The sequence below is a fragment of the Diaporthe batatas genome, assembly GCF_019321695.1.
Source record: "Diaporthe batatas strain CRI 302-4 chromosome Unknown Contig00008, whole genome shotgun sequence".
NCBI classification, from domain to species: domain Eukaryota; kingdom Fungi; phylum Ascomycota; class Sordariomycetes; order Diaporthales; family Diaporthaceae; genus Diaporthe; species Diaporthe batatas.
In genome coordinates, this window is record NW_025408555.1 from 1381761 (window position 1) to 1395049 (window position 13289).

Below are 13289 nucleotides of genomic sequence, written 5' to 3' on the forward strand. Positions count from 1 at the left end.
TGACTTGTCATTCCGACATGTCACACTGAGAATGCCGTCTTGATGTCGAGACCTCAGGCTTGCAGTTACTGAGATGGTGAACATGCCAAAACATTGCGCATGTTCGAAGCTAATAAGCACAGCCGTCGCACGACCGAACCTTATCATCATCGTGTTGAAATAAATGCCCGTGACAGACCCGAGCAGGGATGCATGATTTGTGGGTGCGATTCTCCGATCCAGTCCATGAATCTTATCACGTGCAATGGTGGGAATTGTGCACGGGAGTTGAAGCTGTCGTTGTTCGAGGTCGACGATGCAGAGTGAAGCATGCATTTCGTGCTCGAGGTGCTGTGCCTGCAGCGATCATTGATGGACCCGAGACTGTCACAGGAGTATCCCTGCAGTAGAGCTCGGGTGGCGGGGTCTGGGTCTCCACCTTAGCTGCCGCGTTTCCCCAGAGCCTGCCTGATGCTGGGGGCCTGTTGCAGGTGGGACGTCATCCTGAAAACCTTGGAACGTCCAGCGCGTCTCGAGTCGCGACACTCTTCAACTGCGATACGGAATATCAACATATCGCCCTTGCACCCCCCTTAAATATACGACCAGGACAAGAGGACACCAAAAATGCCACCTGATCGCCCCCGAGCGAGTCTCACGGGCCGCATCAAGAACTCGCACTTCGTGGACTACGTCTGGCGCGCCTTCCGCTCGGCTGCTTACCCGATCCAGGGCGTCTGGTACTTCTCGAAGCAGGGCAAGTTCTGGCCCCTGTGGGCTGGACGCCTGCTGCCGTTGTCGCTGGTGTCTCTAACTGTCTACCTGATCTTGTTCCTGTTTGCATACCTCCCGCAGGTTGCTTTCCTGGCCATATGGCAGGGCCGAGGAGCATGGTTCAGCGCCATGATCTTGACCTTGGGAGAAGGGCTGGTGATCATTCAGGCCCTCTTCGAGGGCTTCTTTGTTGACGAGGCGCGGGTGGATGTTTTTGACGTGAGTTCTCTTTTCCAACGGGAAACCACTACGGAAGCTGACATGTCCTCGTAGGCTACCCTGATCGATCACGACCTTGCCAGCCTCGTTGCCCCCCACCGCCTACTCTTCCCCGACGCCCCCAACTCTGTCAAGATGCTTGGGAAGCCAACGTCGCGCGCCGAATACACGCCATGGAGCTTCAAACAGATCATAGAGCTGGTGGTCTTTCTGCCGCTCACCTTCATCCCTGTCGTTGGTGCGCCGGCCTACATCGTCATCACGGGGACACGCTTGGGGAAGCTGAGCCACTACAGGTGGTTCAAACTGCGGGGGCTCAGCAGGAGCGAGAGGAAGGAGGAGGCGAAGAAATACTCCTGGGACTATGTATGGTTCGGCACCATGGCCATGGTGCTGGAGCTCATCCCGCTGCTGAGCTTTTTCTTCCTGTTGACCACCACGGCGGGTTGTGGCCTGTGGGTTGCGAAACTGGAGGGCAAGGCGAGGGGCCATTCAAATGAAGAAGGGGCGAGGGCAGAGGAAGGACGGGCTGTTGTGCCATCGGAGGCGAGCGGGCGAGGTGGTGCTGCGGTGGAGGAGCGCGATGACCCTCCACCGCCATACTCGGACGATCCGATCTAAGTGGCTCGAATGAATGGATGGGTGGGTGAGTCGAGATTTTGTTTTTATCCGAGACAAATCCCACAATTCTTGTCAACAATCTCAGATGGTTTCAAGTCTCCGAGACTTCTGGAGGGCTGTGATCAGGTTTGCAATTTGTAACCTTGGCAGTACGTTCGTCTCGTTCTTTTATACCAGCCTCGGCATCAAACTTGCCCCAGAGAAAAAGAGTCTCTTCATGTCGGACAGTGTGACGCAAGCACACGGCTCGAATGCAAGATTGACGGATTGAAAGGGGCTCCGTGGAACGCTCTTGGCCGCTGCATCTCAGGCACTACCAAATTGGACGGCTGTGCGCAGATGGCAGGTCAGGTTCTGTCATGTTTGGCAGTAGTTCCCTATGCATCCAATTTACCAGCTCTCTGGGCGGCGCAAGTCATGCATGGGCACGGCAACATGTACACGGGGAGCAGCATGGCACGGCAAGGGGGACTGCTCGTCGCACCCACGGGTTCGTCGGGAACACCACACGGTCAGAGGCGAGATCATCAAGCGGCGCAGGCACACAGTCCATCTCTACCATGGGCAATGTGGTATCCGAAGTCCCACAGTAATGTGCCTTGACGAGGAGGAGCACACGGGTGGCACTGGGGAAATCATGAGACCTCTTCTTTTGTCGATATGCCAGTCTCCACTGTCCCTTCCTTCCCATGCACGCACTCACCTCACCTGCCTGCTGCACCGGCATGAACGACCTCCACTGACGTCGAGATTCTCGGCCGAGCTCTGGCATCGAGCACGAGCTTGCCAGGGAGGTTTGCTTGCTATTGGTCGGTAGTTGGGAAAGAGAAAGAAGGAGTAGATGGCCGCACCCATACATGCCTCTGCCTGGTCGGGAAGCGCATTGCTCCTTCCATATACAGCACAACTGCTCCCCTTCCACCTAACCTAGACACTTCCTTCCCTTCCGACTGAGCATTGCCCTCAAGGTGTCAGTTCCCTTCTCTTTCGCACCTTTCGCCCACCTCTTCGTCCACCTTCGTTCCCATCCACGCTCTCGACCATCCACCCTCATCATCCACCCTCACCCATCCCCTTTACTTCAGCACCTCTCCCACAGACACCACGGCGACAGTGTCTTCTGTCTTTCGTTTGCCATCAGTGAAAGGCCTCATTCCCTTCCTTGTCGTTTCTGCATCTTGACGGCTTTTACATCCTTTTGTGCCTTAGGCAATCTTCAGCCACACTTTCTCCCCGTCACCATCGCCACCTCAGCATTCTGAGCGGGTTGCGACCGACAAGATGCGTTTCAGGGCGTCATTGGGCCCTCTTGCGGCTTTGGCCTTACTGCCACTTGCCATGGCCCAGGCTTCTGACGAGTAAGTTCTATTTGAGGCGATGCCTTCAAGCTCCCTGGATGGTCTTTCCGTCCATCCGCACGAAGCGTCTCGGCCTTCTGGGCAGATGCTGACTGCCTGCCTTCGACCTCCAGCGGCGCCGCAACCTGTGCTCCCGAGACCGTTTTCATCACCGTCGGAGCACCTGTGCCTACCCTTTCGTTCGCCACCACTGTCATGAGCATGGTCAGCACCGAGACCGTCGCCGTCTCCACTGTTACTGTCTTTCCTGAGTCCGAATCTGTCACCACTTCTGTCTCTACCAGCTTCTCTGCAACTGCGTACCCGCTTCCTTCCGAGTCCACCCCGTCCACCCTGGGAACGACTTCCACCTCTTCAGGTAAGTTGAGTTGGTAACTTTTCATGCTCTCGGTCTTTGTTCCTTGCTTGGCAAATCCGATTGCTGATGACCTCTGTCCCTCAAAGTGTCTATGTTCCCTCCACCTCAGACAATGACCTTCGCGGAGACTTTCACAGTCCCTGTTGGCCCTACAAGTTCCATGTACATTGGCACCGTCACCCTCACCGAGGGCTGCCCTGCCGAAAATGGTTGTGAGACCGGGTCCGGACCTCCTGCGAGTGTGCCAATTCCTACAGGCTCAGTAATTCCCACAGGCTCAGCAATTTCCACAGCCCCAGCAATTTCCACAGCCCCAGCAGTTCCCACAGGCTCAGGTCTGACGACCTTCTACCTGACGACAACAATCACTTCAGGGTACAGTCCCCAGGTCGTTGCGACTAGCACATACACGGTCATTGAGCCGGCTCCCACTTCAAGCTCCAGTCACCACATGGTCACTGCCAGCTTTACCCTCACTGTGGGCACTGTGACCGGGCCTGGGTCAGCAGAGTCTACCTCTACCTCTGCTCCTGTGGCCTCTGCAGAGCCTCCGCCAGGGTCTGTTGCCAGCTCACTATCCGTGCCTTCTTCCTTCACCACTCTCACGTCGGCTGCCTCCCTTCCATCTCCATCGGTCTTCACCATCACACTTCCTGGCCTTCCTGGATCATCAGTGCAGGTGATTACAATCACAGCGGCCACCCCTATCCCTGGTGGCCCAACCGCTAGCAGCTCGTCGACTGAGGAGGCATCAGCAACTGGGGTCCCAGCAGTCGTCACACAGACGACCACCTTGTTCTCCGGGACAACCGAGATCCCAGGCCCTCCACCCTCGACAGTGGTCACCTCTGTCATTTTCACCTACACAGTCTCGAGAGGGGATCTCCCCATCGCCACTCTCACTGAGTCGACAGAGTTCACCTACGTTGCTTCGGCTGGAGCCGTCGGGATATCTCTCACGACCGTGGCAACCGTGACCGCGTTGAGCACCGAGACCGTGCTGGCTTCAACCGGTATGCTTTCACATATTCCCTCGTCATTCTTTCGCTTTGGCCAGATCACTGATTCCTTCCAGGTCCCTCCCCTCCCGCTTCTGAGCCGACCACCACGCCTCCACCATCACTGTCGCCCAGTGCCTCGGGTATCCCCTCGTCTCCACCATTTGCCAATAGTACCACCAGCATCCCAGCGATTGTTTCGACTGTGTTTATCAATGGAACGGCCGTTGCCACCAGCCTCATCGTACCTCTCAACTCCACAACAGCCGTCGCTCCACTGCCCACTGGCTCAGACACCACGGCGCCTCCTCCAGGCGTGGTCACGGGCAGCCTCACAACCATCGTCACCAATGGTACAGTTTCTGTCACAAGTGTCATCGTCCCCCCAAGCCCTACCACAGCTGCTGCGCCCCCACCCTCTGGCAGTGAATCCTCTGCTTCCGTCCCACCAAGTGAGGTTTCGTCTACTGGTGCCCTCACAAGTGTCACGACTATAAGCATCAGCGGATCAGCTGCCGCAACAAGCTTGATCATTATCACTGACTCGAGCACCGTCTTTGCACCACTACCATCCGAGGACACGTCCCTACCGCCACTGCCAGGACCTTCTACCACACCTCCTCCCTTCCCGACAGGCAATGGTACAGCATCAGCAATGCCGCCATCTGATACTGGTGCCAGCTCTCCGCTGCCTACCTCCGCAGCCGCACCGAGCAATGCGACGGAGTCCGTCCCGGCTTCGACTAGCGCCTCTGTGCCGTTGAACTCGACCACCATAATCACAACGAATGGAACAGCATCGACTGCCACCAGCATTATTGTGTCGCTGAACTCCACCACCTTGGCGCTCCCGCTTCCTACAAATGTAACGGCTCCTGCATCTGGCAATGGTACCGCACCCACCCCGTTCCCAGGCAATGGAACCACGGCGTCAGGCACTGCTCCTTCACCTTCCGCAGCCAACGGCACCGCTCCTGCACCGACAGGTAACGTAACGGCACCTGCCATTCCTGGCCCTTCTGCAAGCGGTGCAGCTCCGACATCTGCCAACGGCACTGTGCCCGCCACACCTTCTGCAAACGCCACCAGCGTAGCGAACGGGACTGCGCCTGCAGCCTCCGGACCAGCTAACTCGACGGCTCCCACTATTCTCCCAACAGGAGAACCATCGCCCCCGGCCAATTCAAGCTTGCCCTCTGGACCCCCAGCAAATGCCACCGGTAGCCCACTCCCCACCTCAGAGCCGTCATTGAACACAACTGCGCCCGTCAACATCACAAGTCCTGCTCCCACATCCCGGGCATCTACATCCGGTCGTCCTGGTCAGGGCGGTCAAGGTGGTGCTTCATCCAGTGCTCCCGCTCAAGGTGGCCAGGGTGGTCAAGGCGGCCAGGGTGGTCAAGGCGGCCAAGGAGGTGCTTCTTCCACAGCTGCTCCACAAGGTGGCCAAGGTGGTCAAGGTGGACAAGCTGGTCCTACTTCCAGTCCTCGTCCTCAAGGCGGCCAAGGAGGCCAAGGAGGTTCTTCCTCAAGCGCCGCTCCTGAAGGTGGCCAAGGCGGTCAAGGCGGACAGGGTGGACAAGGCGCCCCTACTTCAAGTCCTCGTCCTCAGGGCGGCCAGGGTGGACAGGGCGGCTCTTCCTCGAGTGCACCCCCAGAAGGTGGCCAGGGTGGACAAGGTGGACAAGGCGCCCCTACTTCCAGTCCTCGTCCCCAAGGCGGCCAAGGAGGGCAAGGCGGCTCTTCCTCCAGTGCCGCTCCTGAAGGTGGCCAAGGCGGTCAGGGTGGACAGGGTGGACAAGGTGCCCCTACTTCGAGTCCTCGTCCTCAGGGCGGCCAAGGTGGACAAGGTGGTGCTTCCTCAAGTGCACCACCTCAGGGTGGACAGGGTGGTCAAGGCGGCCAGGGGGGTCAAGGCGGCCCTACTTCAACTCCTGCACCTCAAGGTGGACAGGGTGGTCAAGGAAATCAAGGTGGCCAGGAGAGTCCAATTCCTCAAGGTGGCCAAGGGACTCAGAGTGGCGAGAATGGCGAGGGCGGACCAACTCACGGTGGATCTAAGGGTGCCGTACCTCGGCCTCGTCCGAATCCTCTCCAGGGCGCACCTGTTCAAACCGAATCATCGGAGTCGTCATCGCATTCGACTCGATCTCATTCGACTCCAGGTCAGAGTGACTCGGCCGAGCTCCACCAGTTCGAATTTGTTCAAGGACACTCGACACTTGCTTCAGTTCTCAAGGCCCGGTCACAGCCAAAAGAGACGGCAACACCCTCCTGCGTCAACTTCCCCGGCAACAACAACATGGTTATTGATGTGAGTGCCTCTTGGATTACCATAGCTGATGCCTCGCTGACCACTGAGACAGTTTGACGATCTCCCTGGCCTGCACATAGCACCTGGCACCGACCTTGATAAAATCGACCCTGATCACACTCCCAGTCCTTACCGCCATCTCACTTGGTCTGAGGGCATCAAGATCATCCCTCGCTCAGCTGCGCCCTACCAGCCATCTTCTGGAGACCTGATGCTCCAGGTTCCAAATGATTTGAAAGATGATCAGCTGGCAAGAATTAGCGTTGGTGACCTTCAAGCCAATCCATGCTTCCGGTTTGACTTCACCGGTATGCAGGCCGGATGCGCGTCCAAGAAAGCCAGTTGCATGTTCAACATCACCGGCCTTTCGTGGGACGAGGAAGCTCAGGCTGAGGTCGTCGTGGGGAACTCGGTGTCCAGCACAAGAGCTTGCTCCCGCCAAAACAATTGCATGCTTCGGCCTCTGATCCCGGACTCGACAGCCGGCCTGCAAAATCTCACCTCGGTTCTCATTGACGTCACCGCCAGGAACCAACCACAGAAATGGTGGGCAGACGACGTTGCGATCACCTGGACCGACGCTTCTTGCGATGCAGCTTCCTGCCGCTCCAATGTGAGAGACATATACCCTCGTCGTGGTCACAGTCAGGGTATGACCCAAATTGTCAAGCTGGCCCACCCCTGAACTGTTACATTCTCGTTCCAGCATGTTTTGCTGATGTTCAAGACGTTTGTGTGGCCCATGGTCGGCGGCTTCTCTTGTGCATTGTCATTGCGAGACACGACTGTTGCTATCTCAGTGTTTTTTTGGAGCCATCTCTTTTGAGAGGTCGTTTACACTCGGTGTAAAAAGATTGTTCGGTTGTTCATCTGACCATAATGTATTTTGGGGCAAAAACGTCGAGGAGTAATGGTAGAGGGAGGGCTACGATCAATCCATGTTCCAACCTGGCGATGAGAAACTTTGGTCTGTGCGAGAGATAGTCTTCGAGCTCCTTCAGAATTTACAAGGCACAGAATCCAATTGACTAGTTGCCATTCACCTGATTCGAGTCGTCCATGCAATAGGTGCAAGTGCCGACTTGCTGTCACGCGTGGCTCAACCTCGCCGAGGTCGGCCTCAATCGGCTGTCGGCCAGTGTCCGCATCATTGGGACCGGGCTTTGACAGCCGGGAATAAAAAATAACCAGCATATCCCGCCATTTGCCCCGTGCAGTTTACGCCCTTCCCCAGAGACCTACGAGACTCCCTTGCTTTCGGAAGCATTGAGTTTGTCATAACTAGCCCGGAAACCTGGGGAAGGAGGATTTCGCCCCACACAACCAACCGTCTAGCAATGGTTATCGATCGGAAATTCCTGCCCGAATATAGGGGCTAGTAAGGATTAAAAGCTGCCGTTCTCCAGCTAACAGATAGTTACTGGTCATCTCTCGTATGCATGAGTCAATGGCAACCACAGCAGTTCTGGAATTCCTTTATCCGGACATAGACTTTTCTGTGTCTGCGCCGGCATTCTTCCCCGTTCAATGCTGCATTTTCATCGAGTCAGGATTAGCTCTTCAGCATCAATAAGGATGAGATCGGGGCAGAGGTTCCCTTCTTAGATTCACACTCCTTCGCTCTGTCGGGTACCCTGAGTCCCTGACATCGATCTCGGGACCCATCCTGAATTCGGTCGTGACGCAGCATCGCCAACTGGGCAGCTCCCGGCAGCGACTGCCGACCGAAATACAATGGCTCGCTCCCCATCAACAACAAGCAGCATTAGTACGGACCTCGATCCGTCGACCAGTCCCGAGCGAGAGAAGCACATAGACTACATCGACATAGAGCAGGGGCGAGGAAAGGGCGATGGCCACATGCACGGAGGCGACCCGGAGAAGCAATCTGCTGCCGGGGGGCTTCGGCGGCCGACGCAGGACTCAAATACCGAGGCCATTCCCGGCGTGAGGCTCGACGACAGCGACGACTTCAAAGATGGCGGCCGCGGCGGTACCCACGAGGAAGAAGAGGAGGACGCCGCTGTCGGCGCCAGCGCCACAGATGACGACGATGACGGCCGCGCAAGCAGGCACCGCGGAAGCCTCGCCGCGCGCGTCATAAGCCGCACCACCAGCAAGTCGAGCTTCAACCCTGGCCCGCCGCCCGACGGGGGCCTGAGGGCGTGGACGTCGGTGGCGGCCGGCCACCTGGTCATCATGAACACTTGGGGGTATATCAACTCGTTCGGGGTGTTCCAGACGTACTATGCTAATGAGCTGGCGCTGGGCCCGCCCGCGACGATTTCCTGGATCGGGTCTATCCAGGTGTTCTTGTTGTTTTTTATTGGGACTTTTACGGGGCGGATGACGGATGCTGGGGTAAGTTCTGAAGGTTTCAAGGTTGCTTGCTGTTCGTTGTTAGTTATTGTATCTTGGCCTGCGGCTTACACTGAACCTTGTGCCGCATGAGCTCTTGTCGTGGTTGGTCACCTGGGACAGGGCGGCTCCGAGTGGAGAGAGCCTTGGAGACCGACTGTTCGGAGGCATGGTTACATCTGCTTATTGCTTATTTCGACCTACCCGGCCCAGGCGCCACCATCGCTGACCAAGAGGTGCCCCTTAGTACTTCCGCGAGGTGTTCCTCCTCGGGACCACCTTCCAGCTCCTGGGCATCTTCACGACGGCCGTGTGCACCAAGTACTGGCAGCTCTTCCTCGCGCAGGGCGTCTGCATGGGCCTCGGCAACGGCTGCCTGTTCTGCCCCACGGTGGCGACGGTGTCGACGTACTTTAGCAGGAAGAGGGGGCTGGCTATCGGTATGACGGCGTGCGGCAGCGCGACGGGCGGGCTCATCTTCCCGGCCATGGCGAGGCAGCTGCTGCCCTCGGTCGGGTTCCCCTGGACCGTCCGGGCGATCGGGTTCATCCAGGCCCTGGGGCTGGTTCTGGCCAATATCGGCCTGAGGAGGCGGATACCGCCGCGCAAGGCCGGGGCGCTGGTCGAGTGGGCCGCGTTTGGGGAGCTTGAGTATACCTTTTATGCGGCCGGGAGCTTCACCGTGAGTCTGCCCCGCGAAACGCAGCACCGTCTATCTATCTCATGTCCCCCATCCTTCGTGCGTGTGAGGCTGACCTTCAAACCCAACCCACCCCCCAGTGCTTCCTCGGCGTCTACTTCGCATTCTACTACCTAGCCTCCTACTCCCGCGACATCACGGGCCTCTCCTACACGGACTCGCTCAACCTCCTCCTCCTCCTCAACGGCATCGGGATCATCGGCCGCCTGGTGCCGAACCACCTCGCGGACCGGTGGGGCGCCCTCAACGTCTTCGTCCCCGTGGCCGTCGCGGCGGGCATCTGCCAGCTGACGTGGGCCGCCGTGTCCGGGCCCGCGGGGCTCTACGCGTGGGCGGTCTTCTTCGGGATCGCGGCGGGGGGCATCCAGTCGCTGTTCCCGGCGGGGCTGAGCAGCCTGACGACGGACCTGCGCAGGGCCGGCACGCGGATGGGGATGGTGTTTACTATTGTCAGCTTTGCGACGCTCACGGGCCCGCCTATCGCCGGGGCGCTTATCAGTGCGTGTGGGGGAAGGTATTATGGCGCGCAGGCGTTTGCGGGGTCTGCTATGATTGTGGGCGGGGGCTTCATGGCTGCTGCTAAGGTTGTTAAGCAGAGGAGGGTCGGGGGTGGGTGGAGGACTAAGGTGTAGGTGGTTTCGCTTCTGTTCCGTGTACGTCTGAGGATATATATACATGGCGCCTACATACAGTGAGTGGTAAGCGCTCAAGACCCGGCGCTTGAAAAGGAGACGATGTTGATGACTATATTCATAATATGGTAGGTGCTTATGGCCTCAGCCTTACGACTCACAGACAACTTGAAGGCTAAGGGGCACCGTCTTGACGACGGCGTTAACGAGAACGCCATGATGGAGTACTAAGGTCTAGATGGTTGGGTGGGCGGGTGGATGGCGTAGATGGCACGGATATTCATGTGTCGGTTGCATCGATACACGGGCATAGATGTCTCGGCATTGTTCTTGCATCAATGATAGATAATACTTACCTCTGCCTCATGTCTCACCGGCTCCCCATATTCTTTTGCTGCCAGGCTGCCTTTGGGCTTTGCTGTGCTCTCGCCTGGGCCGAGGATCGTGCCAGGTGACTGTCCCACAGTACCTCGTTCTATCTATTTGACAGTATCGGGCTCTTGTACTTTCTAGTATTTGGTACTAGGACAGCGTATATCACAGCACACGGAGGCTGGAAATCCGAGAGTATACTATTTGGACCACAAGGGATGGGCATCAACAATACGTGCGTCCTGGGGCAATGGACGCTTTTAGGATATTCGCATCTTCTCTTTCAAGTCTGCAAATGTTGCTTTGCGACAACTCCCTCCTCGCGGGCGCAAGAGGACGGCTAAATACCACCGCCTTTACTTCGACCCGGGCCCTTTGAGGAACAGACCAAACACATCCAACAGCTTGTCAAGCACGCTCGGGTCTCGGCCTGCCAGCTTGTCCAAGATCTGCCTGCGCCCGGTGTCTCCCCCACTGGACACTTTGACCACACGCGACTCATCCTCCTCCGCATCCGCTGCCGCCTGGTATACCTTGGCGACGCCGTCTCCCCCAACGGCATAAGGCGCGAACGGCTCCGCGCCGTTGGCAAAGGCCAGGAAGTCCCCAGCCATCTGCTCAGCGGTGGCCCTCTGGCCCGGGCCGAGGAACGCGTTGTAGTTGCCCAGCAGGATCGCAATGTCCAGCGCGTGCGTGGCGTGGCCCTGCCACAGGCCGGGCCACGGGTTGGGCATGTTGAAGTGCGCGAGGAACGAGCGCGTCCCGAGCCGGGGCCCGGCGCCCGCGAACGCCCCCGCCGTCGCCCTCGCGGGCTGCGCGAAGCCGATGTCGTTGATGAAGTTGAGGACGGGGACCCTGTCGGCGTTGGACTCGCTGATGCCGTAGCCGTCGAGGAGCGCCGTGACCGTGGCCGGGTCGTCCGCGAAGACGGCCTCCAGAGCGGTCCTGAGGGACGCCGCCAGGTTGTCTGTGCGGGCGGCGAGGGCCGTCAGGCCGATGATCATGCCGTCGAACTGGCCGTCCTCCACCAGGACGGACTTGCAGTACGCGGTGCCGGGGAACTCCTTCTCGAGGGCGCCCGTGTCGGCGAGCGCGGCGAACGACGTCGTGGAGCGCACGACGTCGCCGTCCTCGGCCGCGGTCAGGGGCACCGGCAGGTGGCCGACCCTGGCCAGGAGCTCCCCCGCCGGGACCGCGAGGAGCGACCTGACCTGCTCGGCCGGCGGCTGGGCGTCGATGCCGAGGATCTCGGCCGCGATCCCGTAGGCGGCTTCCGAGACCTGCAGCGGGACGGGCTGGATCAGGGGGCTGCCGCCGTACGCGGCCAGCCGGGTGAAGAGAGGCTCGGGGGACTGGAGGTGGAAGAAGCCGGATGCTATGTGCTGTCACTTCAGCTGGGGGTCCCCTCGGGCTCGCGGGACGCATTTCAGTATGAACCCACCGGCGCCGGCGCTGCTGCACAAGAGGGTGACCTTGGCAGGGTCGCCTCCGAACCCCTTGATGTGCTTCTGGACCCAGCGCAGACCGACCTTCTGGTCGTCGAGGCCGTTGTTGGCTCCAAACCCGGCGTCCCTGAGGGCCGACGAGGTGAGGAAGCCAAACGGGCCCAGGCGGTAGCTGGTGATTTGTCACCGCGTCAGCACTCTCAGATCGTGTACTACTACTACTAGTACCGTACTCCTATACTAGATACTCACTTGATCCCCACGGCGACCACGGGGCCGCCCAGCTTGACGCTCCGCTCGACCAGGGGGGCGAGGTCCCACTGCGGCCAGCTAGCGCTGCCGGTCGCGAAGCCGCCGCCGTGGATGAAGACGACCACGGGCAGCGGCGCGGCGCCCGCGCCCCTGGCGTCGAGGGACGGGGCCGAGACGTTGAGCGTGAGGCACTCGGTGGCGCTGAAGGCGTACGCCGGGTGCGGGAGGGCGTGCTGCAGGAGCAGGTGCTCGTTGTCGACGTTGTTGGGGTCGGCGACCGGCAGCGGCCTGCCCAACCTGTGTCAGCCAAGGGGTGACTAGATCCTGATCCGGGGTAATCACGAAGACAATGGTTCGTCGTCTGTCTCACCCGGTCTCTGTCGCCCGGATCGGGCTCTTGTACGCCTCGACCAGCTTGCCCCTGGCGAAGGCGTTCTCCAGCGTCGCGTACTGGATGCCGAGGTACTGCTCCACGTGCGCCTGGCCCTGTGGCTGCACGCCGTGGACCTGTCCCAGGGACGGGTGCTCGAGGATTGTTGCCTTTGATGCCATTGATGTTCTCCACGCTCCTTGGTTGTTGTTGAATACTCGGATATCTCAGCCGGTGTGTGAGAGCGCCGGCCTGGTCCAGGTGGGACATACGGATATATCCATGCGGCCCAGGGATTGGGGGGGAACAATTTTCCCTAGCTGCGGCATCTGGGTTGAGTTGTACAGCATGCTTGCATGTCAATTGGTACCAAAACACGTGCGGGGCCGGGAGAAGGCCACGGAAGGAAGCGGGGATACGGAGTAGCTGCGCGCTCCGGCGCTCCGGCACCTGGGACGGCCAGAGGATAATTATTCCAGGCTTGAGATTCCCACCATGGTTGGCTGTGAGAAACGAGTGACAAGCACCTTCTCATAACC

At 59.0% G+C, this 13289-nt stretch overlaps 4 protein-coding genes across 4 annotated transcripts; 3 read left to right on the forward strand and 1 right to left on the reverse strand.

The window, feature by feature from the left end:
* The first annotated feature begins 111 nt into the window (after positions 1–111).
* KVR01_007503 (uncharacterized protein) lies at positions 112–2009 on the forward strand. The gene is made up of 2 exons (XM_044783026.1): positions 112–972; positions 1027–2009. The coding sequence occupies exons 1-2, from the start codon at positions 607–609 to the stop codon at positions 1591–1593; spliced, it is 933 nt and encodes a 310-aa protein (XP_044643756.1). The 5' UTR covers positions 112–606; the 3' UTR covers positions 1594–2009.
* An 865-nt stretch (positions 2010–2874) lies between these two features.
* KVR01_007214 (uncharacterized protein) lies at positions 2875–7438 on the forward strand (the record flags this gene model as incomplete). The annotated part of the gene is made up of 6 exons (XM_044786708.1): positions 2875–2951; positions 3065–3309; positions 3396–4322; positions 4385–5527; positions 5589–6621; positions 6674–7438. The coding sequence occupies 6 exons, from the start codon at positions 2875–2877 to the stop codon at positions 6699–6701; spliced, it is 3453 nt and encodes a 1150-aa protein (XP_044643467.1). The 3' UTR covers positions 6702–7438.
* A 414-nt stretch (positions 7439–7852) lies between these two features.
* On the forward strand, positions 7853–10311 carry KVR01_007566 (uncharacterized protein; the record flags this gene model as incomplete). The annotated part of the gene is made up of 3 exons (XM_044781624.1): positions 7853–8982; positions 9227–9661; positions 9760–10311. The coding sequence occupies exons 1-3, from the start codon at positions 8356–8358 to the stop codon at positions 10309–10311; spliced, it is 1614 nt and encodes a 537-aa protein (XP_044643819.1). The 5' UTR covers positions 7853–8355.
* Positions 10312–11039: 728 nt separating this feature from the next.
* KVR01_007305 (uncharacterized protein) lies at positions 11040–12932 on the reverse strand (the record flags this gene model as incomplete). The annotated part of the gene is made up of 4 exons (XM_044782769.1): positions 11040–12058; positions 12125–12300; positions 12381–12668; positions 12751–12932. The coding sequence occupies 4 exons, from the start codon at positions 12930–12932 to the stop codon at positions 11040–11042; spliced, it is 1665 nt and encodes a 554-aa protein (XP_044643558.1).
* Between the last annotated feature and the right edge of the window lie 357 nt (positions 12933–13289).